Source organism: Arachis hypogaea, chromosome 9, assembly GCF_003086295.3.
Source record: "Arachis hypogaea cultivar Tifrunner chromosome 9, arahy.Tifrunner.gnm2.J5K5, whole genome shotgun sequence".
Taxonomy (NCBI): domain Eukaryota; kingdom Viridiplantae; phylum Streptophyta; class Magnoliopsida; order Fabales; family Fabaceae; genus Arachis; species Arachis hypogaea.
The window spans coordinates 110,219,022-110,243,356 of record NC_092044.1 but is presented as its reverse complement, the minus strand read 5'-3'; the positions used below and the strand labels follow the sequence as shown (position 1 = coordinate 110,243,356).

The 24,335-nt window shown below is 39.7% G+C and overlaps 2 protein-coding genes and 1 non-coding gene across 3 annotated transcripts; 2 read left to right on the top strand and 1 right to left on the bottom strand.

Annotated features, from left to right (window-relative positions):
* Nucleotides 1–3,277: 3,277 nt before the first annotated feature.
* Nucleotides 3,278–4,304, top strand: LOC112711730 (CDGSH iron-sulfur domain-containing protein NEET). Its single transcript, XM_025764436.2, has 2 exons — nucleotides 3,278–3,693; nucleotides 4,076–4,304. The coding sequence occupies exons 1-2, from the start codon at nucleotides 3,464–3,466 to the stop codon at nucleotides 4,173–4,175; spliced, it is 330 nt and encodes a 109-aa protein (XP_025620221.1). The 5' UTR covers nucleotides 3,278–3,463; the 3' UTR covers nucleotides 4,176–4,304.
* A 125-nt stretch (nucleotides 4,305–4,429) lies between these two features.
* On the bottom strand, nucleotides 4,430–4,511 carry TRNAS-UGA (transfer RNA serine (anticodon UGA)). Its single transcript has one exon. It is a non-coding gene; the product is annotated as a tRNA-Ser (tRNA).
* Nucleotides 4,512–13,082: 8,571 nt separating this feature from the next.
* On the top strand, nucleotides 13,083–15,562 carry LOC112711727 (xyloglucan galactosyltransferase XLT2). Its single transcript, XM_025764433.3, has one exon. It carries the CDS (start codon nucleotides 13,812–13,814, stop codon nucleotides 15,354–15,356), a length of 1,545 nt encoding a protein of 514 aa, XP_025620218.1. The 5' UTR covers nucleotides 13,083–13,811; the 3' UTR covers nucleotides 15,357–15,562.
* Nucleotides 15,563–24,335: the final 8,773 nt, after the last annotated feature.

The window sequence follows — 24,335 nt, the reverse complement described above, 5'->3', positions numbered from 1 at the left end:
GAACTCCAAATGACGTGATCTCAACGGCTTTAGAAAGTAGACATCCAGAGCTTTCCAGCAATATATAATAGTCTATACTTTATTCGTAATTAGATGACGTAAACTGGTGCTCAACGCCAGTTCCATGCTGCATTCTGGAGTCAAACGCCAGAAACACGTCACGAACCAGAGTTGAATGCCCAAAACATGTTACAACTTGGCGTTCAACTCCAAGAGAAGCCTTAGCTCGTGGATAGATCAAGCTCAGCCTAAGCACACACCAAGTGGGCCCCGGAAGTGAATTTATGCATCAATTACTTACTTCTGTAAACCCTAATAGCTAGTCTAGTATAAATAGGATAGTTTACTATTGTATTAGACATCTTTGATCAGTTTATGCAATCTTAGACATTGGGGGCTGGCCATTCGGCCATGCCTGGACCTTCATCACTTATGTATTTTCAACGGTGGAGTTTCTACACATCATAGATTAAGGGTGTGGAGCTCTGCTGTACCTCAAGTTTCAATGCAAGTACTACTATTTTCTATTTAATTCGAATTTTTCTTATTCTAAGATATTCGTTGCACTTCAACATGATGAATGTGATGATCCGTGACACTCATCATCATTCTCACCTATGAACGCGTGACTGACAACCACTTCCGTTCTACCTTAGACCAGGCGCATATCTCTTGGATTCCTTAATCAGAATCTTCGTGGTATAAGCTAGAATTGATGGTGGCATTCATGGGAATCCGGAAAGTCTAACCTTGTTTGTGGTATTCCGAGTAGGATTCCGGAATTGAATGACTCTGACGAGCTTCAAACTCGCGATTGCTGGGCGTGATGACAAACGCAAAAGAATCAAGGGATTCTATTCCAACATGATCGAGAATCGACAGATGATTAGCCGTGCTGTGACAGAGCATTTGGACCATTTTCACTGAGAGGATGGATGTAGCCATTGACAACGGTGATGCCCTACATACAGCTTGCCATAGAAAGGAGTGACAAAGATTGGATAAAAGCAGTAGGAAAGCAGAGATTCGGAAGGAACACAACACCTCCATACACTTATCTAAAATCCCACCATTGAATTACATGAGTAACTCTATCCTATTTTATTTATTTTTGTTTACTATAATTTCTTAATACAGTTGAATCCGCCTGACTAGGATTTACAAGATGACCATAGCTTGCTTCATACCAACAATCTCTGTGGGATCGACCCTTACTCACGTAAGGTATTACTTGGACGACCCAGTACACTTGCTGGTTAGTTGTGCGGAGTTGTGACAAAGTGTGATTCATGTTTAAGAGCACCAAGTCTTTGGAGTCATTGTTGATGATCACAATTTCGTCCACCAATATGAAATGATAAATTCATTTTTTATTATTTTTAAGACTGGTACACGAAATCGTGAGTTCACACTTCTCTCACAACTCCGCGCAGCTGACCAGCAAGTGCACTGGGTCGTCCAAGTAATACTTTACATGTGTAAGGGTCGATCACACAGAGATTGTCAGCTTGAAGCAAGCTATGGTCATCTTGTAAATCTCAGTTAGGCGAATTCAAATGGTTATAAGGTTTGATAATAAAAAGAGAAATAAAACATAAAATAGGATAGAGATACTTATGCAATTCATTGGTGGGAATTTCAAATAAGCGTATGGAGATGCTTTGTTCCTTCTGAGCCTCTGCTTTCCTATTGTCCTTATCCAATCATGCGTACTCCCTTCCATGACAAGCTGTATATTGGTGGATCACCGTTGTCAATGGCTACTATCTGTCCTCTCAGTGAAAATATGTCCTCTACAGTTTTTCGCATGGCTAATCAGCTGTCGGTTCTCGATTGTGTCAGAATAAGATCCATTGATCCTTTTGCACACTGTCACTGCGCCCAACAGTCACGAGTTTGAAGCTCATCACAGTCATCCCATCCCAGATCCTATTCGAAATACCACAGACAAGGTTTAGACTTTTCAGATCTCAAGAATGCTGCCAATTGATTCTAGCTTATACCATGAAGACTCTGATCTCACGAAATGGAAGGCTCTGTTGTCAGGAGAGGCAACCATGCGTCGTGAACCAGGAGGCCAAGAGATACACACTCAAGCTCTCACAGATAGAACGGAGGTGGTTGTCAGGCACGCGTTCATAAGGGAGGATGATGATGAGTGTCACGGATCATCACATCCATCAGGTTGAAGTACGAGTGAATATCTTAGAACAAGAATAAGCGTGAATTGAATAGAAAAATGATAGTACTTTGCATTAATTCATGAGGAACAGCAGAGCTCCACACCTTAATCTATGAGGTATAGAAACTCCACCGTTGAAAATATATAAGTGATGAAGGTCCAGGCATGGCCGAATGGCCAGCCCCCAAAACGTGATCAAGAGATCAAAAGTGATCCAAAGATAGTCTTAAAAATGATCTAAAGATATGAATACAATAGTAAAAAGTGCTATTTATACTAAACTAGTAAACTAGGTTTACAGAAAATGAGTAACTAAGTGTAGATAGTGTAGAAATCCACTTCCGGGGCCCACTTGGCATGTGTTTGGGCTGAGCATTGAAACTTTCACGTGCATAGGCTCTTCTTGGAGTTTAAACGCCAATTTTGGTGCCAGTTTGGGCGTTTAACTCCAGCTTTGGTGCCAGTTCTGGCGTTTTACACCAGAAAAGGGTCTCTGGTGGGCGTTTGAACGCCAGTTTGGGCCATCAAATCTTGGGCAAAGTACGGATTATTATACATTGATGGAAAGCGCAAGATGTCTACTTTTCAACGCAATTCAGAGCGTGCCAATTGGGCTTCTGTAGCTCCAGAAAATTCACTTCGAGTGCAGGGAGATCAGAATCCAACAACATCTTCAGTCATTTTTCCGCCTCTGAATCAGATTTTTGCTCAAGTCCCTCAATTTCAGCCAGAAAATACCTGAAATCACAGAAAAACACACAAACTCATAGTAAAGTCTAGAAATGTGATTTTTGCATAAAAATTAATAAAAATATACTAAAAAGTAATTAAAACATATTAAAAACTATGTAAAAACAATGCTAAAAAGTGTATAAATTATCCGCACATCAAAGACAAATAATTAATTTTTCGTACAAAGAAAATAGTGGATTAATATATACGAAAAAAAGCTAATCATTTATTAATACATATACTGTTTCTAATAGTTAGTGATGAACTTGTACAATAATACTGGTAGACAGTTAAAAGTTAAAACATAAAATAAAATTTTTCTAAATTCACTAAATTACTAACGTTTAAAAATATTTATGTTTTGTGGTTTTGACTTTCCTCTTTGCAATGTTGACTCACCTACCAAGAAAAAGAAGGAGATGTGTGCGAATGACGTGTGTCGCAAACTAACCATACAATAGAATAGAGGTTAGATGGAGTGTGTTCTCCACAGGTTAAGGAACACACACATACCATCCTTGTCTTCCATCTTCTCCTTCTACTTGGACAATGGAATCCGTTTTAAGCTTCAACAAGATGATAATGAAGCCACTGGCACCGAAGGGGTTTGCTGAGAGCAACATAGCAGCAAGGAAGAAGAGTCGCATGGCGGTGGTTGTGAAAGCAGAGGGTGCGGGTGTTGGTGTTGGAATCAACCCTGATATCAGGAAGACTGAGGAGAAGGTTGTGGACTCTGTTGTCGTCTCTGAACTCTCTAAACCCCTCACTCCCTATTGCAGGTACTATCCTTCTTCCTTTATAATTTCATATCATTTCAAACATGAACAAGGTTTAGGGATGACATGTCATTAAGGAATATATATACAATTATATCACTGAGTACATACAGCTGATAATATATGCTTGATTCATGAATCTTGATTAATCTTGAGGAAATTTTAACATGCTCCATGTGGAAGAATTGTCTTAATTACTCTCAAGTCCTTATTGCAAGTTCATGCCAAGAAACTCCTTGTTTGACATACTAAGTTTGAAAATTGTTGTTTGGAAAGTAAAGCTACCATAATACATATTGGCGTGTCTAATAGAGAGTCTTCAATTTTCCCTTAAAGTTAGGTGCATCATGTTTAAGTTTCTAAAGTGTTGATATTTTGGGTGCAGATGTTGGAGATCAGGAACTTTTCCTCTGTGCGACGGAAGCCATGTAAAGCATAACAAGGCCACTGGGGATAACGTTGGACCTCTGCTTCTGAAAAAGTAGAGAATCTTAGTATTTGCTTTGATTTCAGCTTGGTCATTACCACTTAACATAAAAATAAAAGTACTTTTTGTGTGTATCAGACTTGACTTTTCAATGCAGCAAATAAAAGGTGGCTTCCCTGTTAGTTAATTAATTTGTCCAATATTGGAAAATCCTATTTTGGAATTTAACGTTGTATGATGCATATGCTACAAGTTGTAGAGTATTGTCCATGATTTTGCTTTGGACTCCAAAATAGTTGTATGATACATAAACGTCGACAGCAGGGTTCGAACCTGCGCGGGCGAAACCCAACAGATTTCAAGTCTGTCTCCTTAACCACTCGGACATATCGACTGTTGGCTTTTTATTTCCTTGAATAATATTTTTATTGGCTGAAAATGGCCCATTTTTTTTATTTTTTTGGGTATACCATTTTGTGTTAGATGTGGATTGTGGACTCTATCTTCTATCGAACTCGGACCCAACTCCTTCAAACAAATGATAGCAAAATTCTCTCTCTCTCTCCCAAAAAAATGTTACTGGTAAGTCGTAACATTAAATGCAGTATTTTTACAAATATACTAAATGTATTTATATTTATATTTATATTATTTATAAACAACGTGATGCTTGCATTATGCACTTCAAATTTGAAAACTAAAAATACAACCAATCATCTAGTGTGGGGAAACGTTGATCAGTGTTTCTCAAACAACTGAACAAGGAAGATTCAATTATTCAGAATTTCAAATGCCTATAATAATATATGTTGGGGGAATTTGAATATTTGAGCGTAGGAAATTGTCGGCAAGCGGCTATGGTGGGGACAGGTGTCCCCCGTTCCGTTGATCCAAAGCTTGGCACCGTTTGTTCATATACACACGATTACTAGAGTTACAACAATTTACAGCTATAAACACATGTATATGTGTGTGCACCTTGTTTGGATTTCTAGCGCCATCTCACTAATCTTTTCAGTTTTTCTTTCCAAAATATGTAATAATTATGACATTGGATTGCTGGATCTGTGGCATTACTTTACTTTATTAGTCAGACATGATCAGCGCCAGCTTTCATCATCTATCATTCAAGTTCCACAATTTTTCTTTTTTATTGTGGTCAACTACCAAGTGGCCGAGAGAAACCATGAATAAGTTCTAAGTACTTAGTATACTAAGTATTTTTTTAATTTATATATTCTGTGAAAAAATTTAATTTATACAATATATTACAAATAATTGATTTTTTATACATAATTAACATAATTAACTTAGAATTGATAGAAAAATAGTGTGGTGATCCATGCACAGTTGTACTAATTATGATTTTATCAATTTCCAAGTGACAAAGTAAAATCCGAGTAGGTGTATGCGTAGGTGTTTATAGGTAATTTTGATTTAAATGAAATTCTTCCTGGTTTTGACGATAATTAATTGGTTTGGCCAAAGTTGTAAAGGTCATTTAATTTTGATATCAGTGCTTGCGCAATTCATCATGCACCATAAATTATCTATTTTGTAACATTAATTAATCTACTGTTAGCTAGACCAAATAAAGGTTGATAACCCCATGTTTTTGTTACTCACAAATCACAATCTACTGAGTACTAACTTCCCAACAACTCGGGCATGATATATATGTGTAACTAAACTAATTCCACAAACTGTAACTAACGCAGCTAACTAGTTATTACAATATATGATATTTGAATATATGTCTCTCTATGACTATGAGCTGAAGCGTTGACCTGGGTGATATGTAGCATATATACGAATTATGGTACCATGAAAATTTGCTCATTACCATAGCTTATAGTACAATTAACTGGTTGAAACTTCTTCTTATTTAACTGGTCGATTCCAAACATACAAAGAAAAAACACGAACTTGTCTTGGTAATTTCTGACAACATAAGCCGGCAGCAGGGTGGATCTAGCAGCTAGTACCACCGTGCCCTTTTAACAGAAATAATAATGTCAGGAAAGACAGGAAAAAAATAAATTTATTTTATTTAGTATTTATTAATTCTAATAATAATTAATAAATATTAAATAAGATAAATTTTAATTATTTGTACTTAATTTTTTTGTTATAAATATTTTTGTAATAAATAAATATTTACATTGAACGATTTATATGTTTATATAGAGTATCAAGTCAATTAACTCACATGTGTTATATGTTATTTTCTAAGATAAAATGACATGATCCACACAAAAAAAAAAACCTTCATCCTTCAAAATCAAACAATTATAGTTCAAAACTAGTTACTTACCATTTTGCTCAACTTACTATGGATTTTGAACTTTTGCTCTTTGATGCACAACTCTTTCCTTGAAAATCTATTTTGACCGCTAAACGAAGTGTTAGACTTTTTTTACATTTATCATATCAAATAGTGGTAATAAGACAGCACTACCTGATAATATTCTGAGTGAAATTTAAAAGGATCTTAAAAAAAAGTATTAACTGATTAATTAAATTTTTTTATAAGATTTTAAGGTCAAATAAGATGATTGATGAACGAAAAAAGAGCATCTTGATATCTATCTACAAGAATAAAGGGTATTTAAAGTTGTAAAAACTATAAAGGGATCAAATTCATGAGTCATACCATGAAATTATGAGAAAGAGTGATAGAATGGAGGTTGAAAAAAGAGACACAAGTAACGTAGAACCAATTTAGATTTATGCCAGATAGATTCACTATCGAAGCGATATACCTGCTAAGAAAGATGATGAAAATGTATTGTAGTAATAAAAGAGATCTACATACGATGTTTATTGATTTGAAAAAAGCATATAATAGGGTGCCAAGGGGGGGTTTTATGGAAGGTTTTAGAAAAGAAAAGAGTAAGGATTGCATATATTCGTGCAATTAAAGACATGTATGATTGGGCCACAACTAGTGTGCAGACTCAAGGTGGTGTGACAGAAGAATTTCTTATTGGTATAGGATTACACAAGGGATCATTCTTAAGCTCATAACTTTCCACATTAGTCTTGGAAGTACTTACATAGCACATCCAAGAGCTTGTGCCATGGTGCATGCTTTTTGCCGATGATATCGTCCTTATGGGAGAGTCAAGGGAAGACCTAAATAAGAAGTTGGACTTATGGAGAGAAGTTCTAGAAGTATATGGTTTGCGCATAAACCGTAGCAAGACGGAATATATGAAATGTAAGTTCGGTTTGAGAAGGAAAAACCCTAATATGGAGGTGAAGATTGGAGAAAATATCTCATGAAAAGTTAAAAGTTTTAAAGATCTTGGGTGCATCATATAGGATAATGGAGAAATTGAACATGATGTAAATCATAGGATCAAAGTAGGTTGGTCAAAATGGCGGAGTGCATTTGGTTTTATATGTGACAAAAAAGTGTATTTAAAACTTAAAGGTAAATTCTATCGAACTGCTATAAGACCGGCTATGTTTTATGGTACGAAGTGTTGGTCGGCCAAAGGGGAGCACGAACATAAGCTGGGTGTGGCAGAGATGAAGATGCTGAGATGGATGAGTGGTCATATGCGATTGAATAAAATAAAGAACGAAGATATAAGGAAGAGAGTTGGAGTAGCACCCGTTGTAAAAAAGATGGTAGAATTGTGTTTCAGATGGTTTGGACATGTGAGAAGAAGACCGACAGAATACCCAGTGAGAAGAGTAGATGAGATGGAAGATGGATAAAGAGTGAAACACATAGAAAGACCTAAGAAGATCATCCATAAAGTGGTCAAATGAGATCTACATGTAAACGTCTCTTTGTAGACATGATACATGACAGAGCTTAATAACATCGTTTGATTTATGTAGTCGATCTCAGCTAGTAGAACAAAACTTTATTGTTGTTGTATCATATCAAATAGTGTGGTGCACTAGTGCTGTGCTTGGATTTCACGAGTTAAGCCCCATTTTGGTCCCTGAAATTGACGAGTTGCACTGATTTAGTCCTCCAGATCCCGATTGCACTAAATTAGTCCTCCAGATTCGAAAAAATACACCACGTTAGCCCTTAGCCTATTTTCTGTCACCGGAAGACTGACGCCGTTAGTGACGTGGCCAAATAGTGTCACGCTGGACACTAGGAAACGGCGTCGTTTCTAAATTGGCACTAAAAAACCCCTTTGAGCGACGTCGTTTCTATGAGATGGAAAACAAAACGTTGGCCTCTCCCTCTTTTGTCTCCACTCTTCGTCTTCAACTCCTCCATGAGTGACGCAAAGAAAAAACATCTCTCTTCCATTACTCACTCAAAATAGAAATGAGTAACTGCATTAGGATTCCCGAAGACTGCTGAATCATGAGTGAACAGTACAGTTGTCTGAGGAGGTACTTTGCCGTTAAACGGAGCTTTTGTTCTGTCACCGAGGTTAGTGAAGATTTTAAAATGTTATTTTTTCAAATTTTAGGGAATGCGTTGATGGTTGTTGATCATAGTTTATTGCTTTGTATATTGTTTTTCCCTAAGGTTTGTAGTGGGATTTGGGTAGGATTTTATGTCGATGTTGTCTGCAACTAATTTTTTGGGGTTTGTCTTCATGCTCTGTTCTGATGGTGGATAAATTTGTTTTAGTTTGATATATGTTTCTGTCATGTATGAATGTAGTTGATGAAAACTATCTTAAAGGGATCATTGTGTGAAACTGGTGCTGAAAAGAAATTTTTTGAATCATGCAGATGGATGTGCACTTAGATATTATGTTCCACCAGTGGTTCAAAGTAGGTTGGACAAGATCAAGAAAGAGTCTAAAAGGTGGATGCCAATTTGGAATGGGGATGATGAGTATGAGAAATTTGAAGTGCATGGTCATCCAACTAACATGGAAGTGGATTTGGGCAAGCGACTCTGCACATGTCAATTTTGGATGCTAACAGGTAATTAAGAAGCCTTTAGGATCTGTGTATTTACGATTTATTAAATATTTTGATAACATATTACTTTGTTAATTACTTCAGAAATGCCCTGTGTGCATGCATGTGCAGCACTCGCTAGGGTGAATAAGAAACCTGAAGATTTCTGTCATAAGTGGCTCATCATGAACGCATATAAAGACACTTATGCACATTATGTAAATTCATTGCCTGGACAATTTTTTTGGGAAAAATTTGAGCAGAATAGACCACAAGCTCTAAAGAAAAAGAAGAAGATTGGACCACTAACAAAGAAAAGGAGAAAGAATGCAGATGAGGATAATGGAGGAAGCAAGAAATCTAAGGTGACTGGGACTCTAAAGAGACAATTAAAATTATTTACTTGCAAATACTGTCTACAAAAGGGGCACACAAAGAGGGATTGTCCAAAAAAGAAAGCAGTTGATGTTGCTCAAGCTCTTGCTGATGCAACTGCAGCTGCAGCTGCTGCTAAGACAAAGCTCACTGCACAAGGAAATGCTGTTCAAACTCCTACTCAAGCTCCTCCAGATGCACCTACTCAGGCTCATCCAGAAGCACCTTTTCAAGCTGCTCCACAAGCCCCTGCTGAGGCACCTGCACCAGTTGATGCCCAGGTGGTTGAGATCGATCTCTCCCAGTCAAACTACTCTAATGCACAACAGTCCCAACATAGTCAAGAGGTAGTTGCATTTAGTTTCACAACTCATACTTAAAATTATTGTGCACATTCAACTGAATTTATGTCCTACTGAAACATGATCCACCTGTGAGGCCATCCAAGTTACAGACCAGAATGAGGTCCTCCACACCACCATCAGGATCGATCACGATGGATCCACTACAAGGAGCAAGCTCAGCCACATCTTTCAGATTGGCCAACTTCCTGAAATTTGTCCCAACACCTGGCTTCAAGCCACCAAGGAAGAACAAATGAAAATGTACCTGATCTGTGCAGCCTATTTTGGATGAAATTTTGAATCTTTTTGTGAATCTTACTTTTTGTTTTGTGGGTTGAATTTATGACATAGACTTTTACTATATTTGAATATAATATGATAATGATGGCACTCTGTGTCCTTTTGCTAAGGTGTATTTTGGAATTAGAACTACTGTTTATTTGTCTGGAGAGTTGTCATTACTATGGCAGGATTATTGTTACTTTTGTTAAAACTTATTGGTATGGTTATTATTATTATGACAATTTCTTTCAGCTTCAATTATGCTACTTCAGATGCATTTTTTGTAATTTTTTTCAACAATTTCATTGAATGACAGAAAACAACTAGGAAATTTGAGAAGGAGAATTTTTCTTTCTTCTAATACACTTCCACCATGAACAATGTAACACAAACTCATCTTCAAGATTTAACTACCAACATAAAACCAACAACAAAGACTATAAACAAAGCCAAAATTAAAATGTACATTTTTTGGGTTCTAACTTCAGCCTCTATCTTTCCAATTTTCCAAGCCAAATCCACCCTAACTTGGTCACCATCCACAGTAGAAATTACCTTTTCTCTGAGGTCTTCTTCTCCAATGTCAGCCCAAACAAACAAACCACACCACCTCTTACCATTAATATTATAGTTAGGGCACCCAAAGAATGGTTTGTTAGGGTTAGCCTCTGTTGTGGACCACCGAAGAGTAGGGCGGCACCCACACCCATACCATTGTGGAACACCCGATGCTTTACTTCCACTGGAACTTCTTGTGTTGGACCGCATGGAACTCGGCTTCCACTTGCAATCATGATGGTAAACTCGAAAAGGGAGTAGGAGACGAAAAACCAGAAAAAAACGAGAAGAAGAAGAAGATGATGAGGTCACAGGATGAACTTAGATTTTAAAAGGGGGATAAGGACTAAATTGGAGCAAATCAAACTTTAAGCCACGTTATATAACCGTTAGTGTGTCTAGCGTGACACTATTTGACCAAGTCACTAACGGCGTCAGTCTTTCGGTGACGGAAAATAGGCTAAGGATTAACGTGGTGCATTTTTTGAATCTGGGAGACTAATTTAGTGCAATCGAAATTTAAAGGATTAAATCAGTACAACTCGTCAATCTCAAAGACTAAATTGGGACTTAACTCTGAATTTCACACATCAGACAATGATTTCTACTTAAATTTTATTTTACTGAAAGTGTACATTAAAGTAAAATTATTTGAATTTAATAAAAGTAAAACGACTAATAATAATTGATTATTTTAATGAAAAACGTTATGATTATTTACATCCTTTATAAATAATAGTATAAGAATTTAATTTTAATATCCCATATAAAAAATCATACGTAATCATATGATTATTCATGAATTTAAATATACATATTAAAAATTAATATATTTTTTATATTTATCATATACATGAGTTGACACTTGGACTTTAGTTAGTCTTTCATATCTTTTATTAAAAATATTAGCTCATATATAGTATTTTTTTAAATAATAAGTTAAAAATTAATTAATTTTATTGATATAATAACATACAATTCATATCAGTTTAAATTTTTTCACTATAAAAAAATTTTGTTACCACTTTCACATTGTGAATAATCTTACTAGAAACAGCACTGGCGCACTGCTACTGATAAATAATAAACATTATCACTGCTAGCAGCCCAGCAAAGCCGAATGGAATTTTTTTAAATTAGTGCATGTATCATGTATGTATTTAGTATTCACGACAAAGAGATGTATGTATTTCTATTGTATTGTAATTCTTTTTGCATAATTGGAATATAGTATGATAAAACAAAATATTTGTTATTTATGTATGAATGTAAGACAATAATATCAACGTTGGCACAGAAAACATATTAAAAATATATAAAATATAAAAGAATATATAATAATTAATTTTTAGTGTTTAGCCGCATTAAAAAAAATATAGAAAAATAATTTATATAGTAGATAATGTGAATACAAAATTAAAAAATAAGATAAATTAATTCAAATTCTTAATCAATTAACGAATTATTATTAAATTTTAAAATTTTAAAAATAAGAATTTGTACGTAATTTTATTGTTCATTCATACGATTTTTTATTGTCTCCCGCTTATCATACATCTTTCATATTCGATTCACCATCACAACTCGTCATTGTCGTCAGAAACAACCATCCAAACGTAGCAAAACGCCGTCATCAACTTCACATCGTTCAAACGTAGCAAAACGCCGTTGTCCCTCCATTCCTTGCAGACGCAATCGAATACAGCTCTCCCTCACACATGCAGTCGCAGCTGTAGTCGTTGCTTCCACTGTTCCACATCGCTCTCAGACGCGGCCATAGCTGCACCTATATCCGTGTCCTTCATTGTTCTGCTATTGTCTCGTGATCACTATTCACAATGGCTGTTGTTAGAAGTTTCAAGTTCATTACTGTGGGTGGTGTTATAGGCGTGGTGTTGGTATGCGGATGATTATTTTTATTTTAATTTAGATGTTTAGTTTTTTAGATTGGACTTAAGTATATACAATTAAATCATACGTACTAGATGTTCGTTTGATTAGATATGCAGATGGTTAATTTTATTTTAATTATATGTTTAGTTATTTTGTCGATAATAGGGTTGGGTAGAAAAGAAGCGATGACGCTGATCCTTGTTGCGAGACTCGGATTAATGCCAACTAATGCGACCAATAAAAAATGAAGTGCCTCCAATGAGAGAGTTTGAAAGTGTAGTGTTGCGATGGTCATCAGAATAAAAAAGAGATGGTTAAAGATTAAAATGTGAAATATAGGAATTTTAGTGGGGTAATTAGAAGTGGATTTTTTTTGTTTTTAATGGTGTTGGACCAGATTACAGTTTGTTGTTTATATTATTCACAATTTTTATTGTTTATCCAGTAGAACTAATAATATTATTATAATTATATGTATGAGGATGAAAATTCAGATACAGTCGATTTTATGTAAAATTGATAGCTAAAAGCTGTTAGATAATTTTTAACGACTTTTAACTATTAATTTCACGTGAAGTAGACTGTACTTAAATTTCTACCGTGTATGAAAATCATATGATCCATGTGGGTATATAAGCAAGGTTGAGGCCAATACAAATGGGCCCCAAGACGGTGGGTTTTCACTTTCACCCGAATGGTCCGCACCGTTTTCAACTGGCATGTGCAAATTACAATTGTTATTATATGGAGGAAACGGCGTCGTATTTGAAGTACAGTTAGTGGACGGGGTCCAATTATAAATAGCGGTGCACGTGGCGGGACACTTGACGGCGACGCAACCGCAAACTGTCAAGACTGAAGACACTTGGTAAATGGAATTTCTCTCGAAGCTGCTTTCATGCTCCATCACCGATAACTGCGCCTCTCTCTCCGGTCCCCTTCTTGTGATCACATGGCACTTCACCTTCACTACCCCATATTAACTATTAACCCAAACCATTTACTCTACTATTCAATCTTATTTTATATCAAAAAACGAGGTTAAAATAGGTTTGGTATAGTAATACTGTAATAGTAGAATAGAGTAATAGAATGTTATGCAGGGGTAGAGAGCATGGATAGGCAACTCAATGGAAGCCACATGTCAATGAATATCTGGCATGATGAGTGTCGGTTGCCCCTGGCACCCAGTAAAAGTCCTTGACACGTGTCTCTCTCTTCCTCATCGATCAACATCATCATCATCCACCATATGTATCCTTTATCTCTGCTACTTTCCCTCAACTCACTGCATAGTGACTACCAGGTAATACTCCACATACAAGCCCTCCGCCACTAACAACTCATTTCTCATGCTTCCCCATTCATCGGAACCCCACAGAAGACCCAAATCTCCCGAACTCTCCGATCCCAAATCCACCTTCTCAGCCCTCACCGCAGCCCTCATACACCTCCTCTCTCCTAGAAACCCTCGTTCATGGATTCTCTACATCATCCTCTTCCTCCAGATCCTCCTCCTCTCCAACCTCCGTGGCTTCCCCTACCCTGACGCCTTCCTTCACCCATCTACACTTCTCCATAACTCAACCAACGCCCACCATCCCTACCTCTCTATTCCTGCAAACGCTGTCGTTCAAGAACCCACACTCCCCCAAAACGAAGTCATCGAGAACACCTCACTCGACCAATGCGGCTCCGGAAGGGTTTTCGTCTACGACCTCCCCAGAACCTTCAACAAAGAAATTCTCGAGAATTGCGACAACCTCAACCCGTGGAGCTCCCGCTGCATCGCCCTCGCAAACGATGGACTCGGCCAGAGTGCTGCCGGTCTTGCTGGAATCGTGCCGGAGGATCTCCTTCCGGCGTGGTACTGGACAGACCAATTCGTGTCGGAAATAATCTTCCACAGGAGGATGCTCCACCACAAGTGCAGGGTAACGGAACCAGAATTGGCTACGGCATTTTACATCCCCTTCTACGCTGGACTCGCGGTTGGGAAGTACCTATGGTCCAACACATCAACAGCAAAGGATCGCGATCATCACTGTGACATGATGCTGACGTGGCTCAATGATCAACCCTATTACAAGAAATCCAACGGCTGGAATCACTTTATCACCATGGGGCGCATCACATGGGATTTTCGAAGGTCCAAGGACCAAGACTGGGGTTCAAGCTGCATCTACAAGACAGGGATGAGGAACGTCACGCGCCTCCTCATCGAGCGTAACCCTTGGGACTACTTCGACGTCGGTGTTCCCTATCCTACCGGATTTCACCCCCGATTCGACTCTGATGTAACTCGCTGGCAGCAGTTCGTCCGCGATCGCCGCCGCAGCTCGCTCTTCTGTTTCGCCGGCGCCCCACGCCGCACTTTCCGCAACGACTTCCGAGGGTTGCTGCTGAGCCAGTGCCGAGACTCCGGCGAGTCGTGCCGCGCCGTGAATTGCTCCGGGAGCCGATGCTCGAACGGGACGTCAGCGATCATGGAGGCGTTTCTTGAGTCGGATTTCTGCCTTCAGCCGAGAGGGGACAGCTTCACGCGGCGTTCGATCTTCGATTGCATGGTGGCAGGTTCGATTCCGGTTTTTTTCTGGCGGCGGAGTGCTTACTTTCAGTATGAGTGGTTCTTGCCGGCTGAACCGGGTAGTTACTCGGTTTACATAGACCGGAACGCGGTTAAGAATGGGACCTCGGTAAAAGCGGTTCTCGAAAGCTACAGCAAGGAAGAGGTTAGGAAAATGCGGGAGAAAGTGATCGAGTATATTCCAAGGTTGGTTTATGCCAAAAGTAACAATGGATTGGAGGGAATGAAGGATGCTTTTGATGTTGCCATGGAAGGGGTATTTAGAAGGTTTAGGGATCAAGAAGATTTGAGTTTCAGTAAGTGGAGATGAAAATGGAGCTGGGTGTTTCATTCAGTAAAGAAAAGAAGGGGGTTGATAAATAAATAAGAAAATAAGAACACCATTTTTCTTGTAAGTTTGGTAGGATAGCGTTTTTCTTTTACAGGTTTTATTTATTTATTTATTAATGTATAACGGGATGTACCATATACCATATAATATAAAATGATTGATATTGGCATTCTTTTTAAACATAACTACGGTGATTTATTATCCACTTGATTGAGCAAATTAGGGTACCAGGGCATACATGAATGAAGGAAACGAGGTTGTTAATTACATTGTCCAATGGCATGTACTATGCATAAATAAGTGAATGAATGCTGTTACTTGTTTCTTTCTTTTCTATTGGTTGAGATTGGTGGACCTATCTGACTCTCTGATCAAACTCTTGCTCATAATAATGCTCTGACGTGTGGCTGTTAATGCTTCATGGTTTTCTTCTGTTCTTTCTCTTTGGAACGAGCAATCATTGGATGTCCACAAAGAAATGTAATATTGTTCATCAAAGTCAAACAATATTGTTCATGAATTTGTTATAAACAATTGCAATTTTTTGTATATGAGGCTGACTTGGGAGTTGTGAATGATTGCATGAATTTCACCAGGTGGCATGGAAAACAATGGTGGTAAGAAAGTGATTACTTGCAGTAGCAGAATAGATATGAACAAAGGAGCCCCCTAAAAGGTTAAAATGTGTGGCCTCACCTCTTTCGAAAGACTGCTTTTAATTAATTAAGTGGGGAATCCATTCAATTTGTTGCAGTGGCCTTGTGGGCCTTCAAAGGGTAAATGACGCATAAAGACAAGTCGTTTGCCCTCGTATTAAACATACTGCCACGGTGTAAGGTTAAGAATAAAGTTCTCCTAGATCCACATTAATTCATTTAAGAACTTTTAGTATTACTAAAGTCACATTAGGAAAATATAAACGAAAAGGAATCCAAGAAACCTTCCTATTATTTTCATGGTATCGCTTTTGGGATGATGGCATCATGGTTAGTTGGTTACGGCAACAAGTAGGAAAGGACACAAGTTAAGGACATGCTAAACAAGAAAAGCACGGCGATGAAAATGACACTTTCTCTATTAAATTTTCTTCCTATTGTTGAAGATTTCTTTGGTAAAAGACTTCAATATGTGTTAGGTCATAGGTAGCATTTTTGTTTATGTCGTTTGGATTTATTAGTGGAGAAAAAGTGCCTAATTTTTTTATCTGTCAAAAACCGCCATCCAAATATTTTAAATCCTTGACCTGTCGGGTTGGGGGATACCGTGGGAAACCAAAAAAAAAAAATATTTTAAATCCTACCGCTTTAGAACGAGAAATACCTTTAACATTTATAAAATAAGGTGAAACATTTCCATTATTTTCTTCCTTTGATTGACACAAAATACCGGATGCTAAGTCGGCACCATCGAATTATTTAACTAAGGTGCAAAAAACTCTTCTCAAATCTCAATATTGCAGCATACATTGACCGAAGAGAAATATAAACAGAAGCATACGCAGTGAACACATGTAGAAAATCACATGAATGGCATAAAATTCGACAATGTAATACATTAACTGCACATGCATGATATGTTGAACAGAAACTAAAGCAAAAATATAGATAGATTAATTAACCTATTAGCTGCCAAGAACTATGATGCATCCTTGGAGTATAATAAATTAATAATTAACCATAGCGGGCATAATCAAAGCTGACATTATTGCTCGATAGAATCAACAGTAATATTACCTCTATGGCATATAATAATGTAGAGCATTATAGATTTCTTAAATGTTGATGGCAGAAACCGACACTTTTATCGTGTGCATGTGAATATTTTTAATTAAATTTTAATAGATGTAATTGCTTGGTCTATTAATTTGGTATGTGTTGAGCCAATAGTAAAAATTATAAATCCTACACATAAGTAACTGTTCATACCCTGACCCAATAATAAAGGCCCAGGTCCAAAAGAAAGGCTTAGTCCAAAGGATTGAGCTTTACTACGCACCGAACTAGTATCAAGAAGTCGGTATTGACTACGACTTGTCCTAAAGAAGTCGGGCATGAGATTAGCCGGCAGATAAACACTCATTCAAATGAGTAACCGCCCCTAAAATCTCTCCAACCGCTTCATCAAGCCATATCTAAACCGCCCTAAGATAATGGGACGGTTAACACCCTAAAGATACGGCACTACTCCAACGGTGGTTATTGGCTCACCACTATAAATACACTGACACCCCTCAGGTATCTTTAAGCCCAATACTCTCTAGACCTGCTAACACCCTTGCTAACTTAGGCATCGGAGTGTCTTTGCAGGTACTACCCCCCATTCACTCACGCACACAAGTCGGAAGGAGGCTCCAGCGCGCGAACCAGCTCGGAGACTACCATCCGTGGACGATTGGGCCAACTAACGTCATCTAATCTATTAATCTCCGGTTACCTACCGTAACATTGGCGCCGTTGCCGGGGACCCGAGAGATTATCCATCGATGGCGGACAGATCCCACGAAGAAGGCCATGTAGAGACAGATTCTGAACAAGAGAATCTGGACACAGGCAATAACGATGCGGACCTCGCCCTCCACCAGGAAGTTGACAATCAGCATAGAGAAGGCACCTCCGAAGTAAAGAACCCGAAGGTAAATTCCTCAGAAGGGCGCGAATCAGAAAAGGAGGACCATCCCATGTAACTGAACTCATGGGGTTAGTCCATAGCCGCCTGGAACAGTTAGAACAAGAGCGGGAGCGGCAAAAGGAAACTGAAAAGTACCTAAAAGAGGAGATGGAACGGCGAAAAGAGTTAGAAAGAAAACTCTTAAAGCTGGAATCTTCCCTCAAGAGTCACAACTCCCGCGACAAACAAGAAGAGCCGCTCTTGGGTGAAGAGGATCCTTTCAGCGAGGACATAATGAGGGCAAAAGTTCCGAGAAACTTCAAAAGCCCGGATATGGACCTCTACGATGGAACCACGGATCCAAAGCATCATCTAAGCAACTTCAAAAGTCGGATGTACCTAGCTGATGCTTCCGACGCTACGCGATGCAAAGCTTTCCCGACCACTTTATCGAAAGCAGCGATGAAGTGGTTCGATAGCCTTCCCCCAAGATCGATCACTAGCTTTGAAGACCTCTCAAGGAAGTTTTTGATGAGGTTCTCAATTCAGAAAGACAAGGTGAAACATGCACCGAGCCTCCTGGGAATAAAACAGGAGGTCGGAGAATCTTTACGAGCCTATATAGAAAGATTCAACAAAGCATGTTTGGAGATTCAAGACCTGCCCACAGAGGCAGTCATAATGGGACTAGTCAATGGACTTAGAGAAGGACCCTTCTCGCAATCCATATCTAAAAGACATCCCGTTTCTCTAAGTGATGTACAGGAACGAGCCGAAAAGTACATCAATATGGAGGAAAACGCCAAATTAAGAGACCTGAGTTGGCGACCTGGACCCCCTCCCTCAACTAAAGAGAGGGAAAGGGAAGCCAAGAAAAAGGAAGAGCTCGGTCTCGAGAGGCCAAGGAAATATCACTCTTATACTCCCCTGAAAGTTTCTATAGTGGATGTATACAGAGAGATTTGCAACACTGAAAGACTGCCACCCCCTAGACCCATTAAAAATAAAAAAGGGAGGAGCCACAGCGATTATTGCGAGTACCACAAAATATATGGTCACTCCACAAACGACTGCTACGACCTCAAGAATGTGATAGAAAAGCTGGCTAGAGAAGGTCGGTTTGATAGATATCTCATAGAGAGGTCGGACAGTCATGGAAAGAGAAAGCGAGATGATATGGATAGAAGAGACCCACCACCGCAAACTCCAGAGAGACATATCCATATGATCTCAGGAGGATTTGCGGGAGGAGGACTCACCAAATCCTCTCGCAAAAGACATCTCAAAAGAGTCTATCAGGTCGGGGAAGAGTCACCCGACCTTCCTACCATTTCATTCACAAAAGAAGATGGGCAAGGAATAATCCCTGGACACGATGATCTAGTGGTAATAACTATGATCCTAGCAAATGCCCATCTCCACAGAACCCTAGTAGACCAAGGAAGCTCGGCGGACATTCTCTTCAAGCCTGCTTTCGACAAGCTAGGGTTAGATGAGAAGGAGTTAAGAGCCTACCCCGACACCCTATACAGATTAGGGGACACGCCAATAAAACCACTGGGATTTTTACCCCTCCACACCACTTTTGGAAAAGGGGAAAAATCAAAGACTCTGAGTATAGACATCATAGTCATAGATGTAGGGTCAGCATACAATGCTTTGATCGGCAGAGCTACCCTTAATCGACTCGGAGCGGTGGTATCCACTCCCCACCTCTGCATGAAATTCCCGACCTCAGCGGGAATAGCAACAGTAAGGGGAGATCAAAAGTTGGCAAAGAAATGCTATAACGAAAGCCTAAATCTGAGAGGAAAGGGAAAATAAGTTCACACAATAGAGCTCGGCGGCGCAAGGGCCAGAGAAGAGCAGCGACCACAACCGGGAGGAAAAACCGAGGAGATACAGGTCGATAAGGAGGAAGGAAAAAACACTTATATAGGAGCCAACCTAGGGGAAACTCTAAAACAAGGGTTGGCTAATCTCCTAAGAGACAATTCCGACCTCTTCGCCTGGAAGGCCTCTGACATGCCTGGGATTGACCTCGGGCTCATGTCCCACAAGCTCTCGGTTTATCCAGGGTCCCGACCTGTGCAACAAAAAAGACGCAAGCTCGGACCAGAACGAGCCCTAATAGTAGAAGAACAAGTACAGGCGCTTCTGGAAGCTGGTTTCATTAGAGAAGTCAAGTACCCAACATGGCTAGCCAATGTAGTGCTGGTCAAAAAACAGAATGGCAAATGGAGAATGTGTGTCGACTATACCGACTTAAATAAGGCATGTCCCAAGGACCCTTATCCCCTACCAAGTATTGATACCCTAGTGGATTCCAGCTCGGGGTACCAATACTTATCGTTTATGGACGCCTACTCGGGATATAATCAAATCCCGATGTATGAGCCAGACCAGGAGAAAACGTCATTCATCACACCCAGAGCTAATTTCTGCTACGTGGTCATGCCATTCGGATTAAAGAATGCAGGAGCCACATATCAAAGGTTGATGAATAAAGTGTTTTCCCCTCACCTAGGGACCCTAATGGAAGTATACGTCGACGACATGCTGGTAAAAACCAAGAAGGAGGTCGACCTCCTATCAGACCTCTCGCAGGTCTTCGATACCATAAGGCTACACGGGATGAGATTAAATCCCGCAAAGTGTGCCTTCGCGGTAGAGGCAGGGAAGTTTCTAGGGTTTATGCTAACACAAAGAGGGATTGAAGCCAATCCCGATAAGTGTAGAGCCATCCTAGAAATGAAAAGTCCGACTTGTTTGAGAGAAGTCCAGCAGCTCAATGGCCGACTTGCAGCCCTCTCCAGATTTTTGGCAGGGTCGGCACTAAAGTCCCTTCCTCTGTTCTCCTTATTGAGAAAGGGATGCCAGTTTGAATGGACTCCAGAATGCGAGGAGGCGTTCCAAGAGTTCAAAAAGTTTTTAAGCCAACCTCCTATCCTAACCCGACCAATACCAGGGAAAGACCTCGTTCTGTACTTATCTGTAGCAAACAGGGCTGTCTTGTCAGCCCTGATAAAAGAAGACGAGGTCGGACAACACCCAGTTTACTTCATCAGTAAGGTCCTACAAGGCCCTGAACTAAGGTACCGCAAACTAGAAAAGTTTGCCTACTCCTTAGTAATAGCCTCACGAAGGCTACGACCTTACTTTCAAGCCCACACAATAAGAGTCCGTACGAACCAACCCATGAAGCAAATCCTCCAAAAAACGGATATTGCAGGGAGAATGGTTCAATGGGCGATAGAGCTCTCCGAGTTCGACTTAAAGTATGAAACTCGGACGGCGATCAAAGCTCAATGCCTCGCTGACTTCGTAGCAGAATGCGCAGGGGATCAAGAGGAAAAGCCGACTACATGGGAACTCTATGTAGACGGATCCTCCAACAAAACAGGAAACGGCGCAGGCATAATATTGGTAGATGAAAGAGGAACCCAAATAGAGGTTTCCTTAAAATTTGAATTTTCGGCTTCAAACAATCAGGCAGAATATGAAGCCTTGATCGCCGGACTAAAGTTGGCAGAAAAAGTCGGTGCTACAAAGGTGATGATATACAGCGACTCACAGGTGGTGACCTCCCAAATAAGCGGAGAATATCAGGCAAAGGACCCTAATATGAAGAGGTATTTGGAAAAAACTTTGGAACACCTTAGGCGCTTTCCAGAAACTGAGGTTAAACACATAACTCGGGATCTAAATAGCAGAGCGGATGCCCTATCCAAGTTAGCAAGTACCAAACTAGGAGGGAACAACAGAAGCCTGATTCAAGAAACCCTCCAGGAACCCTCAGTAGCAAAAATAGAAGATAAACAAGAAGTACTTGAGGTAACCGGCCTAAACCTCGGATGGATGAATCCCTTAGTCGAATACATGAAATTCGACATCCTCCCTAAGGAGGAGAAAGAAGCTAAAAAGATCCGAAGGGAAGCACAACACTACACCTTGGTGAGAAATGTCCTCTACAGAAGAGGGATATCAACACCATTGTTAAAGTGTGTACCGACCTCAAAAACTCCCGAGGTTTTGGAGGAAGTACATAGTGGGATCTGCGGGAATCATCTCGGAGCAAGGTCACTAGCCAGAAAAATAATCCGAGCTGGATTCTACTGGCCGACCTTGCAGAAAGACGCCACAGAATTTGTGAAAAAATGTCAACCATATCAGATGCATGCAAATTTCCACGTGGCTCCACCAGAAGAGCTTATTAGTATCACTTCTCCATGGCCTTTTGCAAAATGGGGGATGGATTTATTAGGTCCTTTTCCCCAAGCGCCAAGACAAGTCAAATACCAGATCGTGGGAATAGATTACTTCACAAAGTGGATAGAAGCAGAACCATTAGCCACCATCACCGCTCAAAGAAGTCGCAGGTTCCTCTACAAAAATATCATCACAAGATATGGGGTACCTTATTCCATTACTACGGATAATGGAACCCAATTCACCGACGCTACTTTCAGAAGCTTAGTAGCCAATATGAAAATCAAGCATCAGTTCACCTCAGTAGAGCACCCACAAGCCAATGGGCAAGCCGAGGCAGCCAACAAAGTCATACTGGCAGGGCTAAAGAAGAGACTGCAGGAAGCAAAGGGAGCTTGGGCTGAAGAGCTCCCTCAGGTGCTATGGGCTTATAGGACAACCCCCCAATCCGCCACGGGAGAAACACCTTTCCGACTAGTCTATGGCGTAGAAGCCATGATTCCAATAGAAATCAATGAGCAAAGTCCAAGGGTAATTCTCCATGACGAGGTCGGAAATGTACGGGGACACAAAGAGGAGCTCGACTTGCTCCCCGAAGTCCGAGAAGATGCCCAGATAAGAAAAGCAGCATTGAAACAAAGGATGACTACAAGGTACAACAAAAAAGTCATTCGAAGAACATTCGCCCCGGATGACTTGGTCTTAATCAGAAACGACATTGGAGTCAACAAATCAGGAGAAGGAAAGCTCGCCGCAAATTGGAAGGGACCATACAAAGTCAATGAAGTTTTAGGAAAATGTTATTACAAAGTAACCGACCTGAACGGCACTGAATTACCAAGGTCGTGGCATGCTTGTAATATGAAAAGGTACTACAGTTAAAAGCGAACTCTACTCCCTGATGTACTCTTTTCCCAACTTCATGATTTTTTCCCAAAAAAATTAAAGGGTTTTTTCTGGAGAAGGGTTTTTAATGAGGCATCATAGTAGAGGCTAAGGGAAAATAGGCTATTAAAACCCTTAGTAGCAAGAAGGTACCTCCCCAATTAATAAAGATCTTTTTCATAATATCTCTTATAAACTCCTTTTTATTTTTATGAATCTTTCTACGAAACGCGCCGACTTAAGCTCAACAAAACGTGAAAATCCCATGAACCGACCTAGATGGTCGTCAGGATAAAACGACGAGGTACAAGTCGGCGTAAAGAGGTTATATAAGCCGATCGTAAACAACTCGGAAACAACTCGGCTCATAAGTCGAAACAAAACTCCGAGTAGAAAAGCTCGAAAACACTTCGACTCAGAAGTCGGAGTGAAAAACCGAGCAGAATAAAACGCATCGCAAAAATAACCTAAGTCATGAGAACCCAATAAAACATGGTTGGGTGTAAGGAATAACAAAAAGAGATTGAAAAACCTAGGGAAAAGTTTAAAGGCTCCCAAAAAGTCCTTAAACAAAAAAGGCTCGGAAAAGCAGACGAGCCAAGGGAAAAAGGTTTTCGAAAAAGATCAAGAGGACTTTGAAAAATCAGAAAGGCATACACGCGTAAGGTAGCTTAAACCCTTATCCAAAAAAGGGTATTTATTATGTTAATTTAAACCCTTATTCAAAAAGGGCACTTGCGAAAATATTTTGTTTATGGCCTTAAAAGGCCAAAAGAAATTGTTCAAACACTACCCAACAATATGAAAAGAGTTTAAAAAAGGGGGGACTCACAGGCCGAGCCCCCATATAGCCATAAAAAAATTACTTTTGCAGAAGAGTAGACGGATCACCACTACCAGAATCAGGAGGAGCGCCACCAGGGCCGGGAAGAGAAGCATCCACAGGAGAGGAAGAGGAAGTCGGAGGAACAACTAAAGAACTCGGAGCGTCCTTAGAATGAGGAGGGGACTCAATGATCCTCTGCCCCCGAGTCTTCAATTCTGACTCGGAAACAATTACGGGGACAGGAGGATCCATGATAGCACCGTCAATGACAACTTTATCAGGATGTAAAGGAGAAAGATCCAAGTCGGGAGCGATAACTCTGACTTGCTCCAGGAAAATCCTCTATGACTCCTCGGCACCATCAGCGATAGAGTCCTCCAACTCGGTGTACGCATTCCGAGAATTCAGCAAATCCTTCTTCACAGACACAA